Source organism: Octopus bimaculoides, chromosome 28 (assembly GCF_001194135.2).
Source record: "Octopus bimaculoides isolate UCB-OBI-ISO-001 chromosome 28, ASM119413v2, whole genome shotgun sequence".
NCBI classification, from domain to species: domain Eukaryota; kingdom Metazoa; phylum Mollusca; class Cephalopoda; order Octopoda; family Octopodidae; genus Octopus; species Octopus bimaculoides.
In genome coordinates, this window is record NC_069008.1 from 14743836 (window position 1) to 14761450 (window position 17615).

Below are 17615 nucleotides of genomic sequence, written 5' to 3' on the forward strand. Positions count from 1 at the left end.
TTTTTAAATGGGTTTTTTTTTTGGGGTGTACAAAAGGAAGTCTTGTATTTTCAACCACATGGTTCCAGGTTTAGTCTCATTCCATGGCACTTTGGACAAGTGCCTTCTGCTATATCCCTGAGCTGACCAAGCAGTGTAGTCCAAGATACACTCAGTCTGAATAAACGATGGGATGGTCACAGTTGGAATATCTTTGATCGTAGGTCTGTTGGATCAGAACTGACCTGGGGCTAGACAATAACAAAGAAGGACACATTAGACAATATAGCCCTAAGTACACTATGTCTGACTAAAAGGTTGGATGGTCACAGTTGGAACATGTTTTGATCATAGGTCTGCTGCAGGGTTGACTTGTGGCTAAACAAGTAAGGGCATTAGATAATGTAGTCTTAGATACAAGGTGGGATCATAGGTCTGATGCAGGTTTGACCTGGGTTTAAACAGCAAGGAAAGGACATACAATTAGTCCAAGCTATACTATGTCTGAATAAAAGATGGGACAGTTATTGTTGGAACATTTTTGATCATAAGTCTGCTGGATCTAGGCTGACCATGGGCTAAACAACCTTGTCCATTTCATTGTTTATTATAAAAGTCCATGTCGATAATACTTCTACTTCTAATATGCATGTTGGAATTCTGCTTTAAAGAACCCCATATAACCCCCTCATAACTTTATTTTTTTGGACTTTTTAGAAAAGTTTTGTGAATGAAAAAATAATTTTTTTTAAATTGTGGAATTTTAAAAAAATACTGTTTGGATGGACAGTTTGAATTTTTGGCTTAAATCTCAGCAAAAGACCATTCAATGTATTTATGAGAAGATGGATACTGAAAAGCATATGTCAGACTAACAAATGAGGATAGTATGAGGTGGTCGTGAGATGTGCTAAAAATAACAGCTAAATACCCCTAAAATTACACAAAAAAATATTTTTGCATTGTATGAATTCCTATGTAGAATACAAATTTGCAAACAATTTAAGAAAATCCCTCAAAATGTAAATGTTACGAGGGATTACATGGGGAACATAAAGTAGAATTCCTGTATGTTTTGGGTTGATTAGCAGAGATAATCTTCTACAGTCTTGTTGTTTACCCTTTTGTTACTGTATTTCTGCTGAAATGTGTCAGGATTAATAGATTAACCTGATTAACCCTTTAGCGTTCAGATTATTCTGTCAAATATGATACTTATTTATTCACATTGTTTTGAATTTATCCTGCATTATCTTGTAAACTTGAGATTTTGATGATGTAACTGTTCATGTTCAAAATGGTAAGGTAGGTGCGAGATGTCAGATCTGGCAAGTTTTGAAGGTAGAAAATTTTGGCTGGATATGGCCAGTTTAAGTGCTAAAGGGTTAAATATATATTCATCTCCACTTAAAACATGGATGTTCTGCTAGAACAAGCTATACTGTAGTAGTTACCTTGAGACAAACTCATATCGGCTTTTGGTGCAACACACACACACACACACACTGTTTGCGATGCAGTTTGGTTTAATGCCAGTGAAGCACTACTGATGGTATCTTCCTAGTAAGCCAATTGCAATAGAAGCGTTTAGTGAAAAATAAACTGTTGTACCTGGTATTTGTTGAAATGGAGAAAGCCTTTGACTGGGTCCCTTCCTCCCTTATCTAGTGGTTGATGGAGAAGTTAGGGGTAGAAAACCAGCCAAGGTTTTCTACAGGGATGATGTCAGTAAAGTACAAGTTAGCAATGGGTATAGCAATGAATTAAGCATGCAGCTAGGAGTTCACCAAGGATTAGTTCTCAGCCCTCTCTTGTTTATTAGAGTCCTCCAGGCCATAACAGTGAAATTTAAGACTAGTTGCCTCTGGGAAGTCTTCTATGTCTGACCTTGTTTTTATTGCTGAATGTATAGTAGAGTTGAAGAAATTTCAGGTGTTGGGCAAGGCCTGGGATTAACCCTTTAAGCATTGATTTCTTTGTGAAATTTAGTGTTTATTTATTCATATTGTTTAGAAATCAATCGTACATTATCTGAGCTTTGAAATTTTAATGTGGATGCATATTTTTAGGATAACATTATAGTAGGGTAGATGTGAGAGGCTGGATCTGACTGGTTTGAACGTAAAACAGGTAGAATATTTGGGCTGGATACGTGTTGGTTTAAATGCTAAAGAGTTTTCGGGCCTTAGAGTACTAGAAAGCAGGAAAACAAAACAATTACTAATCCTTTCAGGGAAATGACCCTGTTTAGTATGTAGAAAAGGTGAAGGTAAAAATTCCATTTGGTGTACCCAGTGTAAGCTATGGACACATAAAAGGTGTAGTGAAATCACAGGAAAGTTAACAGAAAGCAGAATTTGTTTTTGGCAGCTGCGCAGGTTCAATAAACACCAACAATATACAGGTAATAGACTTCCTCAAATATCTGGAAGAATCCTTAGAGTTTCCATTACCTAGGTGACCAAGTTAGCAGTGGAGGAGGATGCTCTGCTCTGAAAGTGTAGATGCTAGAATAAGATCAAGCTGGTCAAAGTTCAGAGAGCTACTACTTTTGTTGGTAACAAAGGGCCTCTCCTTCAGAGTGAAGGGCTGATTGTGTATGTACAGCTATACTATATGGCTGCGAAACATGGGCTGTGGCTGCAGGGAATATGTGAGGGCTTGAAAGAAATGAAGCCAGCATGCTCTGCTGGTTGTGCAATGTCAGTGTGCCTGTACAACAACAATGGTGTAAATATGTTGAGAAAAATTGGGTAATAGAAGCATCAGATGTAGTTTGCAAGAGAGAAGACTGCACTAGTATGGTCATAAATGCGGCCATGCTGGAGCAAATCGACCCCAGGACTTATTCTTTGTAAGCCTAGTACTTATTCTATCAGTCACTTTTGCTGAACCGCTAAGTTATGGGGACGTAGACACATCAGCATATACATACATACGACGGGCTTCTTTCAGTTTCCGTCTACTAAGCCCACTCACAAGGCTTTGGTTGGCCCGAGGCTATAGTAGAAGACTCTTGCCCAAGGTGCCACACAGTGGGACTGAAACCGGAACCATGTGGTTGGTAAGCAAACTACTTACCACACAGCCACTCCTGCGCCTTAATTATTTCAAAATCATAAATTATATTAAATTACAAACTTAGGGCAGTAAGCTGGTAGAATCGTTAACACACCAGGTAAGATGCTTAGTGGCATTTTGTTGTCTTTATATTCTGAGTTCAAATTCTTCCGAGGTTGACTTTACCTTTCATACTTTGGGGGTGGATAAAATAAACCCCAGTTAAGCACTGGGGTAGATGTAACCAACTTAGTCCCTTTCCTAAAATGACTGGCCTTGTGCCGAAATTTGAAACCCATTTATTAAATTATGAATTACACAGTTAGATCATTTCCAGAATTTTTTTAGAAATGGTTTTTGATGAAAAATGATGTACAAATGTAAATATACATACCAGAAGTTGACTCATTTAATGTCAGAATATGTTTTTTGAAGCAAAAACATAGTGAAGTTGACTTTTATTTATGCTGGACAGTATAATGCTTTATTTTTTCTGTATAAATTTACTAAAACCATTAAATGGTTAAATACTTTTCGAAGATCGATGTTCATGCTGGTAATCATGGTCCAGGCCATATTTTACATTGCTTGGAGTTTCTACCTATTGCAATGGAGCCCAGGAATTTCCTTAAATAGATCAGTGTTTCTCCGCTTAAGAAGTCTAGCTTGTGTTTGCCTCCAGGAAGCTATTGCTTGCTTTCTCTGCATTAGAACAATGAAATTCATCACCTCTGACATCACTGCTACCAACTCTTACTGCATCTAACACTGACCACAACATTATAATTCAACCTTGCGCATGTAAACTCACTAAGTGAATATGATTTAGTGTTCCTACAGAAACCTTTATTTACCTTATACAGCGTTTAATGCCGTTTCACATTCATGTTGAATTATGCAGCAATTTTATATTGTCTTCATAGAACACTTGTATGTATTACTAGTTCTTTTGGTATAATAGATTTTTGCTATTTTTGTTTATGTCTCCTCACAGATGTGTATATTCTAACAAGTCGCTTCTTAAATTTCGCACCTCTCTTGTTCAATAAACACTGAGTTAAACTTGCAAAGCTGTTTATTTTCTCCTTTCGATTTTTAATGTTTATCTCAGTGGGTTACCAAACTATCAGTTTAGTCTCCCAGCTAAAACGGTAATGACAAATTTTAAAGTTTGCTTGACATTTTATAAATGTGAAAGGGATTAAAAATTTGATGCTCCGTATCAAAGGCTCCGACAAGAATAGGCAGAAAATCAGAGCTTGAGGCAAGACATTTTCGACCAACCAAGATTCTGTTTATATAATCAGTTTGATTGGTCACCTTCCTCTGTCAGTTGAATAAAGTGTCATCCAAGCTGATGCTTATTGGTAATTCAACTTATTTTGCAACACTTGTGTGTATCTATCAGCCTTGCTTTTGTTGGTAAGAGTTATCAACAACTTTTCCCGTGATTGTGATTTGAGCAGACACAGAAGTATGCTAAAGATCAGGCATAAACACACTGAAATGCAGACCTGTCTATGTATTTATCTTCTTTGAAACAGTTCCATTTGTATTCTTCCCTCAAACATTTTTGCTTTTGTTTGTCTTCCAGGTGACATTGGCAATTACTATTATGGGCAGGGACATCCGATGAAACCTCACCGTATACGCATGACCCACAACCTGATTCTCAATTATGGCCTCTATAGAAAAATGGAAATATATGTGAGTATTATTTCATTTTCACCTATCCATCTCTGACCACTACTCTTATCCAACCACCTCATTCTTGGTCCACTCTCAGGTGTTACCTGCAGGTTGGCTTGGCTTGAAGAATTTGTCTTGCTGATTCTTTTCTGCAACATTCTAATCGTCCTCTAATATAGCAATCGTGTCAGTATGAATGTCTTTGGGGGCTAACCCTATTTTCTGCAGGTACTTCATAACATCACAATGCCAAATTTTGTTGATTTTCAAGACAAGTTGCCACTAGTTTCTTTTGAAGTCTTCTTTGAACAGTCAGATGGTCGGCTTACCTGGAAAGAAACAATGCAGTTAATATGAAGAGTTGAAATTAATGCATGCAAGATTTCACAGCTCTAGCATCACTCCTTTGTAGGCAGTCTGTGAACTTTTCACCCCATTCTGATATATCATCATTTGTCTAGTTCAGTATTGGTAAGGGTTGGACAGTTTGACACGATCCAGCAAGCTGGGGGCTGAATCAAACTCCAATGTAGCTTTGGCATGGTTTCTATAGTTGGATGCCCTTCTTAATGTCAACCACTTGACAGTATGTGCTGGGTGCTTTTCTTGTGCGAGGGGCACTAGTGTGGTTGCCAAGTAAGTTGCAAGACAGGAAGAAAAAATGGAAAAAGGAAAGCTCCTTTGTCTAATTGGAGTGAAGTATTTGAGAGGAGGAGGTGACTTTGTGCCAGGTGTTGAAAGGAATGAGCACAGACGCCCTGCGATTGAGAAGATATATGGCTACTCAGCATTGTACAGATGTGGGTGGGAATAGCTGGGAAGAAGATAAAGATGATAGTTATAGGGTGGCTGAGTAAATCCTTGAAGCACAAGGTTAGTTTAACCTTTTAGCATTCAAACCAGCCATATCCGGCCTAAATATTCTACCAGTTCAAACCAGTCAGATCCAGCATATTACACCTACCCTACAATATCATTCCTAATGTAAAGAGTTACATCTCAACAACTATGAGATAAGACATGATAAATTCAAAACAATGTGAATAAATAAGCATTACAACTGACAGTAACATGAACACTAAAGGGTTAAGGAAGGATATGGTCAGTGGACTAGTGGGGTGATTTCATGAGTGTGAGAGGAAAGTGACATGGTCAGAGAAATGGGGAATACGATTTTTCCAATTTTCACCCAACAGAGTTCACTCGCAAGGTATTAGTCAACTCGTAACGATGATGGCAGACACCAACTGACGACGTCCATGCCGCAAGAGTGAAGCCCAAACCATATTCCAAAACAAACCATCATAAACACATATCCATCCTCCATGCTTGCCCCTATGCTTTATCAAAACTAATCTCGTTTGTTTGTGTTGTTTGCAATGTTTCAGAGACCCCACAAGGCAATCCAGGAAGAAATGACAAAATTCCACAGCGATGATTACATCAAATTTTTAAGAAGCATTCGACCAGACAATATGTCTGAATATAACAAACAGATGCAACGCTGTAAGTTGGGCTTTTTTTCTCTCCCTTTCCGTCCTCTGGTTTAACTGTGTCTCCTTTGTTGTTTTGCCCACTCTTTCATCTCTTGCTCTGTCCACAATTTACTATTTTGTCCCCCCCTTGCTGTCTTCCCTGTGTCCTATTTGCTGCTGTCTCCTCTTTTGTTCTATCTGCCGTGACTTCTCTATTGCCCTATCTTCTCTATGTAGAACTGTTCACCATAAAACAAAAAAATATCTGTAGATGTTATATTGTTTAATATATATATATATATATATATATATGTGTGTGTGTGGTTATTTCTATATTAGTAAATAGTGAAATGAATGTTCACTGTAGCTACACAGTAGTGAAAACAGTGTTGGAATTTCACTTTGATGCTTTCATTGCCTTTCTTTTAATTAATTTTGAAAATAATGAATTCTATTAAATAACTGTGTCCTTATTTAACTGGACATTTGGAACTTAAATTAACTTGGAATTTTGATGGAAGGTTTTAATTTAGATCACTTTGAATCAGAAAGTTTGTATCATAGGAATGGTCTCTGGTAGATTGGCATTGAAGGGTCAAAACATGAAGTTTTTTTTTTCTCATAATACTAGGGGCAGTGTTAGGTGGGTTTTCATTAACCTTTTAGCATTTAACTTGGATATATTAGGGCCAAAATATTCTATGTGTTTTATGTTCAAACTGGCCAAATCCAGCATCCCCTCACCTTCTCTACAATGTCATTCTAAAAACAAACAATCACATCATTGCAGTCTGGAATCTGAAATAATGCATGATTAATTAAAAACAATGGGAATAAATACATTTGGCAGAGTAATTCTGAATGCTAAAAGGTGAAAATGGCTAACTCTAGGTTCTTGCAAAGATAAAATCTTTGTTTAAGCTTTTGTAAGCATATTTCATCATCATCATCATCATCATTTAACGTTTGCGTTCCATATTAGCATGGGTGGGATGGTACCACAAGAGCCAGCCAGGATTTTTACAACTGGATTCCCTTCCTAACGCCAACCACTCTGTTGTAATATGCTGCCTTTGTTGTAATTAATTTTGAAAATAATAATTTAGTAAAATAACTCTGCCATTATGAAGCTACTGTTTGGGTCATAAATTAACATGGTATTTTGATGGAAAGTTTTAATTTAAATCGCAAAGTGAAAGCAGTGTTGTGATCCTTATGTCTGTCTGTCTCTTTTTATTTTAAGTCAATGTCGGAGAAGATTGTCCTGTATTTGATGGCATGTATGAGTTCTGTCAGCTGTCCACTGGTGGATCTGTTGGTAAGTTCACACATTTCTCTCTGCTCTTCGTTTATCTCTCTCTTGCTTGCCTATACATATTGTTGAATATTTCCTTTCCCAGAATTGGTGGCTTTGACTTTCAGGTAAATCTTAAAACAAAACTGCTATGGAATTGTCTAAGTCAAAGACCCCACAGATACATTGCCGGATTCAAAACTTGATTTAAAAAAAACTATTTTTTTAACTACTCTTTAGGATAAGTAGTTGTTTCTAAATGCCTAAATTCTTTCAGCAGACTGGACTTGGCTAATGATGCCCAAGAACGAGGTGGTGGTGTTAAACTGGGTGGGAACAGAGTAGACTCTGCTAATAATACCCAAGGACGAGGTGGTGGTGTTGAACTGGGTGACAAGTGAATTCTCTGGATTTGAAGATTCTGTAGGGTAAATGTTTAAGTCTGTTTCTCAATGTTTCTCCCCTGTTGTATTTGAACCTGTGTACTGTTTTGTTTTGCAGCGGGTGCAGTCAAACTGAACAAACAAGCTGCAGATATTGCAGTCAACTGGGCAGGAGGTTTGCATCATGCGAAAAAATCTGAAGCATCTGGTTTCTGTTATGTGAATGATATCGTCCTGGCCATCCTGGAGTTGCTGAAGTAAGTAGCACTTTGTATATTGTCTGTCTTTGAGTGTGAGTGGAGAAGTTGGTTTAATCAGAGATTGAGGGGCAGGGGGGAATTCTTTGGTTTGATGGAGAAAGAGAGTCTTGTTTATGTTCCCATAACTTAGCAGTTCAGCAAAAGTGTTTGATAAAACGAGTACCATTTGACTAAATTTCTTCCCGATTGTGTCCCAGCATGATCATAGTCTAATGACTGAAACAAATAAAAGAATATATATATATATATATATATATATATATATATACAGTATACTTGTAATCAGGAGTGTAGCTTGGGTGGGGCAAGCAGGGCACTTGCCCTGGGTGCCACTTTGAGTGGGGCACAATTTTGGCCAAGATCATTTTCTAATTAAGCCATTAAAAAAATTTTTTTTATCTTTTCATCTATGCCACTCAACATTTTTCTATGCGAGTTTCCACACCCCTAGATATTTTTTTGTGAGTTTCCACTTTTTGGTGGGGTGGGGGGCGCAATTTTGATGCTTGCCCTGGGCGCCATTTATTTTAGCTACGCCCCTGCTTGTACTACAGTATTGTTGTCCTCTAGGTGTCACCAGAGTTTTGTGTGATTCAGTATCTGTGTTGTTGCTGCTGCTGCTGCTATATTGATGTTGTTGTTATGTTGCAGGTATCACCAGAGAGTTCTGTACGCTGATATTGACATTCATCACGGCGACGGTGTTGAAGAGGCTTTTTACACCACAGACAGAGTGATGACTGTGTCTTTCCATAAATATGGAGAGTACTTCCCTGGAACTGGAGACCTCCGCGTATGTTGTCCTAGCAATGCCTTGCTTTATTTATCTCTTGTTTATTTAAGGTGGCGAGCTGACATGAACAGTTATCATGCCAGACGAAATGCCTAGTGGAATTTTGTCTATCATTACGTTCTGAGTTCAAATTCTGCTGTGGTCAACTTTACCTTTCGTCCTTTCAAGGTTGATAAAATAGGTACCAGTTGATCACTGAGATTGGTGTAATTGACTTTCTCCCTCCACTAGCATTGCAGGTCATGTGCCAAAATTTGAAACCATCATTTCATGTTTAAGGCCGTACGCTGGCTGAATTGTTAGCATGCTGAATGAAATGCTTGGTGTTTTGTCTTTACATTTTGAGTTCAGATTCTGTTGTGGTCAACTTTGCCTTTCATCCATTTGAAGTTGATAAAAAATAAGTAGCACTCAAGTACTGGGGTGGAATCAGTGTAATTTATATTTCAGAATTCTTGTCTGGTACCGGATCAATCCCAAAATCTAATCAGTTCTTGGCAGTCATGAGGCAAAACAACCCTGAAAGTTTCATTGGAATCTATCCAGCAGTTCTTGAGATATCTTGTTCATGAACAAATAAACTAACACAATTGAAATCAATATCTCTGCCTTCGCTAAGGTGGAGCTAATAAACAAGCATTATGCTCAACAGAATAATCTGATTGCTAAGGGGTTACTCCTAATCTCGTGTTGATTCCAATCTGACTCCTATGCCCACCTCCAACTAATTCTGGAGTGTTCAATGTGTCTGTCTGTTTGTCTCTTGCAGGACATTGGTGCTGGTAAAGGTAAATATTACGCAGTGAACTTCCCACTTCGAGACGGTATCGATGATGAGTCCTACGAATCTATTTTTAAACCTGTAAGTACCCCTTTTTCTTTCAACTGATTCATTTCCTATTATCACCCCCACCCACCCACAATGTTTAACCCTTATGTATTTACACTGGCCATATCTAATCCAAATATTCTACCTGTTTTGTGTTTGAACCAGCTAGATTCTGCAAGCATCAAACATGAATGTTAAATTATGAATTGTGTGTGTGTGTGTGTGCATATTTCTATGTAGAGGCAATTATGCTGATAAGCAAATTAGATTAAATACAATATAGTTTGGGCATGAATCACAAAATTTGTATAGATGTATATATGTATATATTTGTATATATGTATAGATGAAAAACGAGAGAAAGCAAAAGATGGGGGCTTTCAAACGATGAATATTTAAGTACAAATAAATAGATATTTATATTAATAGATCCAACTTACACAGTACAAATGACAGAGAAAGTTGAAGAGGTGGAAGAAAGGTGTTATAAGTCCAACAGCTGTTTCTGGGGGCTTTTCTGTATGTATATTGCATATAAAGTGCTGAATGAATTCTGTTTGTATTATTTCAGGTTATCAATAAAGTAATGGAGATGTACCAACCAAGTGCCATTGTGTTGCAATGTGGGGCAGATTCTTTGTCAGGAGATCGTCTGGGTTGTTTTAACCTCACCTTAAAAGGTAAGCAGTTTGGAATAGCCTTACAAAGGTGGAGGGGCACAAAGTCTGTGAGGTATAGGTCTGATAATGCCTGACAGAGATTGACACTTCTGGACAAAGACTCAAAAGTGTATGTGTGGGTGTTTCTTAAGGCATGTGGCCCTGTGGTTAGAGTATTGAACATAGGTTCATAAGGTTTATGAGTTCATTTCCTAGACTGGGCAGTGTGTTGCATCCTTGAGCAATTGGCATCGTCTTGACATTGAACTTCACCTGATGGTGCTTTTTCAGGGCGTGCTGATATTGAATGCTTCCATTGACTTGATTGCTGCTTCATTTCCAGGTCATAGCTGTAGCACCGGCTTTTGTCACCAGTGATGACCTTTGGAAAAAGGTTTGGATTAGCTTCCAACTGTTTTTTCAGTTCATGACATGCTTTCAGTTGTGACTGCTTTTGATCTTCTGTGGTTGTTGAGTGGTGGTATATTACAAGATGTATCTGTGGATTCCATATAGTGTTTGTAGAAAACAGTGATTCTTATCTGGGGTTGGTCTGGACCCTTTGGGTTCCATACAAGATTTTGTTGAAAATTATCTGCAATAAATTGGTTAAACTTCTACAATACACAAAATATTACAACAATTTTTAATTACAAAAATATAAATAGGATATTTTTGAACATTTAATTTTTTTTATCAGGGTCCGCCTGAGTTAAACAGGAATCAAAGAGGTCCATAGATTAAAAATAGTTTGAGAATCACTGGTAGAAAGGATATGTGTGTGTATGGTTTGAGAATCACTGGTAGAAAGGATATGTGTGTGTGTATAGATATGAAGGTGTTCCTGTGTGCATAACATGTAGTGTAGGTCTCATTGTTAGCTAATCATACACAGCCATGTCTCATCTGTTTCTCTTTCTTCTCTGTTTCTCTTTCTTCTCTATTTCTCTTTCTTCTCTATTTCTCTTTCTTCTCTATTTCTCTTTCTTCTCTATTTCTTTTTCTTCTCTATTTCTCTTTCTTCTCTATTTCTCTCATCTCTTTCATTATTTTCTCCTCTATTTTCCCAGGTCATGGTAAATGCGTGGAATTTATGAAGCAGTGGAATTTACCGTTGTTAATGTTGGGTGGTGGTGGCTACACCATCCGGAACGTTGCTCGGTGTTGGACTCATGAGACTTCTATTGCACTTAACTGTGAAATTGCCAATGGTAAACAGGCTTGCCTTGTCATTATCATTACTTATTACTTTTCATTGTTAACACATCTGTAATAATTGACAGCAGTGGGAGCCATGGAAATTCCATGGTGTATGTCAGCATATTTGAATATCTACTTCCACTTCTGCCAATGTATGTATCTGTCTATTTACATATTGCTGCTAAGGATTTGAAGCTAATAACTGGAGGGGGTGGAGGGAGAAAAAAAAAAGGTAAAAATGAATGATAATGGTGTCCCAGCATGGCCACAGCATTTGGTCTGGGACCTGTAAATATTCTTCATGTTAATTCAAATAATTTTGGGAAGAAAGAAATGAATTTACCTGACAATGCACTATATGTATCTCTCTTTCTCTCTTACACACAGTTACCATGCAATTCCCTCAAAACCCCTAATTCTACCAGTGGCATGAACATGTTAACCACTGCATGTACCCTTGGTGGTTCATTGCAAACTTCGCACAGCTGCCGTATTGCATTACTGGTGGTACATTTTCTTAATTTGAGAAAATATTTTATTCTGTAACTTTTGACATGGCTTCAAGGATATTTAACCCTTCAGCTTTCAAACTGGCCATGTTCGGTCCAGAATGTTCTACCTGTTCAAACTGACCAGATCTGGCCTCTCACGCATACTGGACAATGTCATTCAAATCATAAACAGTTGCATCATCAAAATCTCAAAGCTTAGAAATAATACATGATAAATTCAAAACAAAGTGAATAAATAAGCATTACATTTGACAGAAGAATAATAATCATCATCATCATTTAATGTCCACCTTTCATGCTGGCATGGGTTGGACAATTTAACGGGAGCCTGTTTTGGCAGGGTTTTTATAGCTGGATGCCGTTCCTAACACCAACCACCCAACAGTGTGGACAGAGTACTTTTTATGTGACGCCAGCATAGGCGAGGTCAGTTTTGGCATGGTTTTTACAGCTGGATTCTCCTAATGCCAACCACTTTACAGTGTGGACTGGATGCTTTATAAGTGGCACCAACACTGGCAAGATCACCAAGTAACTTGCCAGACGAAAATTCTTTTAGTGGGGAGGGGAACTTGGAGGACGTGATCTTGTGTCAGATGATGAAAAGTTAGAGTGAGACAGAGAAACAGAAACAGGTGTCTTGCTGTAGAGGAGGTACATTGGTTACCTGGACAGAGGGATAATGCTAAAGGGTTAAATAATGTGAGTGCTAAATATTGACGTCTAACCCTTTAACATTTAAACTGGCCATATCTGGCCAAAATGTTCTACTTGGCCATATCCAGCTTCTGACACCGAACCTATATCATTCTTAAAAATAAACAATCACATCATCGAACTCTTAAAGCTACAAGATAACACCTGTTTAATTCACAACAATGTGAATAAATAAGCTTTACATTTGACAGAATAATTTGAATGCTAACTGGTTAATTTCAAAATGAAAAAAATGCCCTCCCCACCAAATTACATCTCTTTCTAATTAAACAGCATGCAGTGTGACCGGAAGTACGTGGTGTTACTGGTAAAGTCCAGTAAGAGGCCGTAGTAGTTAACATGTTAATATATGTGTATATATACATATATATATATATATATATATATATATATATATACACATACATATATGTATATATATCTGTTTCTCTTTCACAGAGTTACCATACAACGATTATTTTGAGTATTATGGCCCTGATTTCAAACTCCATATCAGCCCTTCCAATATGGCCAACCAGAATACAGCTGAATATCTGGAGAAGATAAAGTAAGTTCCTCTTTCTATCTCTCTCTTTCACACACACACACACACACTCTTTCTCTCTCACTCTCTCTTTCTTTCTCCCCTCTCTCTCTATATGTTCTTTTATTTCCTTCATTTTTGTGTCCTGTGTTTTTCCCTCCCCCATTCTTGCATCGGTTAGATGAATATATTATGGAGGCATTGTTGTACAGCAGGAAGCTCTTCCTATCACCAACCCCTACTTGCTTTCCTGGTAAAGGGATCTCTTATTCTGTCTTGGCACAAAGTCAGCAGATGATTTGTTGTTCTGAAAATACTGGCAAGTCAAATTGTGGGTGCAATGTGTATGTTGTCTTTGATGATATCCCTGTAGTGTTAATGTTTTATATTTTCTTTCTAACTTCAGATCACGCTTATATGAAAACTTGAGAATGCTCCCCCATGCCCCTGGAGTCCAAATGCAAGGTAAGACAGACAAATACAATAATGACACAATAACATTGTGTTTTGTTGTGATTGGGCACCACAGTGCTTGAGTGTGAGTCTATATGAGTGAAGGTGTAACTGGTGCCAAATTGCTATAAAAAAGACTTGACTAAGAGTTTTGTGTGTGCCGTTTATCAAGTATTTATATGAGGGAGTGCTGAAATGTTCCTGGCTTTGGTTAAAAGAAAATACAGGAGGATCAGTTAATTATGATTTGATTCAACATATTCCCCTCTCAGATTCACAAACTTATTGCAGCGGTTCTTCAGTTTTTCTAAGCCCTGTAAAAGAGCCTGGAAGTTTGTGTCTCTAACCAGGCCTTTCACGACACTCTTAAAGTCAGGAACTTTTAACACTCCTTGTGTGTTTTGTGTCTTGACATTGCATGAAAGTTGTAAATGAGCATCACTGTCATACAAGCAGTGTCATTCGTCTCAAATATTCCGCCTGGCATCCAACCATAGAAGATCTGCTTCACTAAACTTGTTTGACCGATGATGCAAGCATGGAAAGCAAAACACAAAAAAAATTATGATAGATTTATATATATATATATATATATTTATTTATGTATGTTTGTGTGTGTGTTTTTTTTCTGTTATTCAGCAATTCCAGATGATGCTGTTAACGAAGACAGTGATGATGAAGACAAAGAAAATCCTGATGAGAGAATTTCTAGTGAGTATCATTTTCCACCTCCACCTTTCCACCCCATCTTTACTTCCACCACCCTTTGCAGTGTTTTTATATTTTCTTCCCTTTACTTGCCCCCCCCCCCAGGTTTTTCTTGTATTTTCATTTTCACTTCTAACATCCCTTCTGTTCCAATTTTGATTTTTATGATTCCCAAGAACTCCATGGGTTTCTGTTATTTAGAATTCCTTGTCTTTCTACTCTCAATGAACTTCCCCCACTCTCTCTCTCTCTTTCTACTTTCCTCTCTATTTCCCTCACTCTCTCCCTCCTGTCTTTCTCCACCTCTCTTTTTCCTTCACTCTCCCTCCCTTCATCCCCTCTCTCTTTCTCTCTCTCTCTCTCTCTCTCTCTCTCTCGCATTGTTTGGTACTGTGTCAGTTACGAGTGTTTCAGTTGATCCAATCAATGAAATTAACGTGCTAGTTAGTGGATGAGCATTCTACAGACACATGTAACCCTTAATGTAGTCCTCAGAGGTGCAGCGTGACACATTGAGTGTGACAAAGCTGGCCCTTTGAACTACAGGTACAACTCTCTTTTTTGCTAGTTGAGAGGACTGAAGCAACATGACATAAAGTGTTTTGCTCAAGGATGCAACATGCCACTGGGAATCGAAACCACAGCCTTACAATCCTGAGCCAAATACACTAACCACTAAGCCACATTCCTTCACCTCTCTGTCTGTCACTCTCTCTTTATACCTCTCTTTCTCTCATCTATGCTTCTTTAATGTCACATTATCTAATCCAAGATTTGCCAGATTTTCTGCCTCTTGAACCCTGCTGTTAATTAAAACATTGTCTCTAGATCCTTTAAATGCCCCTAATTAAAACATTGTCTCTAGATCCTTTAAATCTGCCCTTAATTTAAACATTGTCTCTAGATCCTTTAAACCTGCCCTTAATTTAAACATTGTCTCTAGGTCCTTTAAATCTGCCCTTAATTAAAACATTGTCTCTAGGTCATTTAAACCTGCCCTTAATTAAAACATTGTCTCTAGATCCTTTAAATGCCCCTAATTAAAACATTGTCTCTAGGTCCTTTATACCAGTGGTTGTCATTTTTATCTGTGGACCCCTTTGTTTACTATTTTATTTCAGTGGCTCCCACCCCTGGCCATTTTGATGTTTAAAAAAGTAATTTGATAGATACTTCTTTCAGAATTCCTATTTTGTTATTCACACATTGACTTGTATAGGTTGAACTATGTTAAAATGTCAAGAGACAGAAACCCAGCCGTTTCATGCAATACATACATTTAAATCAAAACATTTCATGGACCCTTTAAATATTGCTGTGGATCTCCAATTTACTATTTTGCTAGTGTGGCCCTCTAAAAATCTTATATGGACCCTGGTTGAGAACCACTGCTTTAAATTCAATATTTCTTCCTAGGAAATATCCCTTTTTTCTGCTCAACTCCTCAAATGTCTGCTGCACAAGTCTTTGTGTATCTTTAAAGGGAGATAAATCCGTTTGTCAATTATTGCCAACTGATATCAAATGCCACAGTATCACAGCGCTGTTGTCATGGCTGGAGGGTCTCAGACGTCAAAGTTCATGAGGTTATTATTTGACAGAAAAATCGAGGTTCCTAAAAAAAATATCAATGAGGCTTGATTTGCAATCCTGTTGGTTTCAGGTTCAGTCCCACAGCCTGACACTTTGAGCAAGTGTCTCTTCTACTACAACCATGGGCCATCCAATGCTTTGTGAGTGGATGGATTTGATAGACAGAAACTGAAATAAATCTGTCGTGTGTGTGTGTCGGCCTGGGTCCACTAATAGGGTTTAATTGGCCTGGAGCAATTTGCCAAAGAGGCCATGCAGTGAGATTTGACAGCTATTTTTAGCAGAGTTAGTGACCATTAGTTTGGTCCCTTATTAGCTTGACTGTCTGGAATGACAGTGGAGGGGGATGAAAGGAAGACTAAGTGGTAATGAGGTCAGATGCAAGAAGCTAAAGGATACGGGATTGAGATGACTATATGTATGTTGTGCTGCAGACCTGTCAAACCTACACTAGGATAGGACAAATGAAGCGATGCTCTCAAATGTAACCAAAGGACTCTTTTGCTCAATTATCAGCTATCGCTGTTAGAGGGTGTTGATTGGCTGAGTTGATAAGAGATGGGGGACTGGACAAGTTTTGTGGTTTAAGGCTGAAATATTTGATGTTGGTTCATTTGTTTTTAGTTTGGTCATTGTGTTTTATGTTTCTAATGTTTTCTTTCTTGTCTTTCTGTCCCACCATAAATAGTAAGGGCAAGTGACAAAAGGATCGTGAGGGACGAAGAATTATCTGATAGCGAAGATGAAGGTGAAGGAAGACGAGACCGAATGAACTACAAGCCAAAAGCCAAGCGTCCTCGTACGGATGAAGAGAGGAAAGAAGGTAAATATTGTTGTGGGCTGCAGTGTGTGTGTGTGTGTGTGTGTGTGTGTGTGTGTACGTACGAGGGCATGCCGAAAAGTTCCTGGCTTTAGGCAAAGGAAAATACAGAAAAGATCAGTTAATTATGATTTTATCCATCCTATTTCCCTCTTCAGATTTGCACACTTATTGTAGTGGTCCTTTTTTTCCTAAGCCCTGTAAAAGAACTCGGAAGGTTGGGCCTCCACTTAGGCCTTTCACAACACCCTAAAAACCAGGAACTTTTCAATTCCCCCTCATATATACATCTCGGAAATTGAAAGGAACCTGTCATGTATGTGTATATATTGTATTGCGTGTGAAGGCACATGGTTTAGTTGTTAGGTTATTTGGTTCACGATTGTGAGGCTGTGACTTCAGTACATGGCAGCAAGTTGTGTCATCATCATCATCATCATCATCATCATCATCATCGTTTAACGTCCGCTTTCCATGCTAGCATGGGTTGGACGATTTGACTGAGGACTGGTGAAACTGGATGGCAACACCAGGCTCCAATCTAATTTGGCAGAGTTTCTACAGCTGGATGCCCTTCCTAACGCCAACCACTCAGAGAGTGCAGTGGGTGCTTTTACGTGTCACCCGCACGAAAACGGCCACGCTCGAAATGGTGTCTTTTATGTGCC

General features: G+C 38.2%; 1 protein-coding gene across 3 annotated transcripts in view; it reads left to right on the forward strand.

Moving 5' to 3' along the window:
- The window catches only part of LOC106878991 (histone deacetylase 2), a 219318-nt gene that overhangs the window by 15507 nt on the left and 186196 nt on the right, over positions 1 to 17615 (forward strand). For all 3 annotated transcript variants that reach the window (XM_052977794.1, XM_052977793.1, XM_014928370.2), the window contains exons 2-13: positions 4634 to 4746; positions 6117 to 6234; positions 7447 to 7521; positions 7999 to 8137; positions 8792 to 8933; positions 9703 to 9795; positions 10334 to 10442; positions 11492 to 11632; positions 13289 to 13397; positions 13780 to 13838; positions 14466 to 14537; positions 16816 to 16950. In XM_052977794.1, the coding sequence (XP_052833754.1) occupies positions 4672 to 4746; positions 6117 to 6234; positions 7447 to 7521; positions 7999 to 8137; positions 8792 to 8933; positions 9703 to 9795; positions 10334 to 10442; positions 11492 to 11632; positions 13289 to 13397; positions 13780 to 13838; positions 14466 to 14537; positions 16816 to 16950 (1267 nt within the window). In that variant the 5' untranslated portion in view covers positions 4634 to 4671. The remainder of the gene's footprint in view (positions 1 to 4633; positions 4747 to 6116; positions 6235 to 7446; positions 7522 to 7998; positions 8138 to 8791; positions 8934 to 9702; positions 9796 to 10333; positions 10443 to 11491; positions 11633 to 13288; positions 13398 to 13779; positions 13839 to 14465; positions 14538 to 16815; positions 16951 to 17615) is intronic.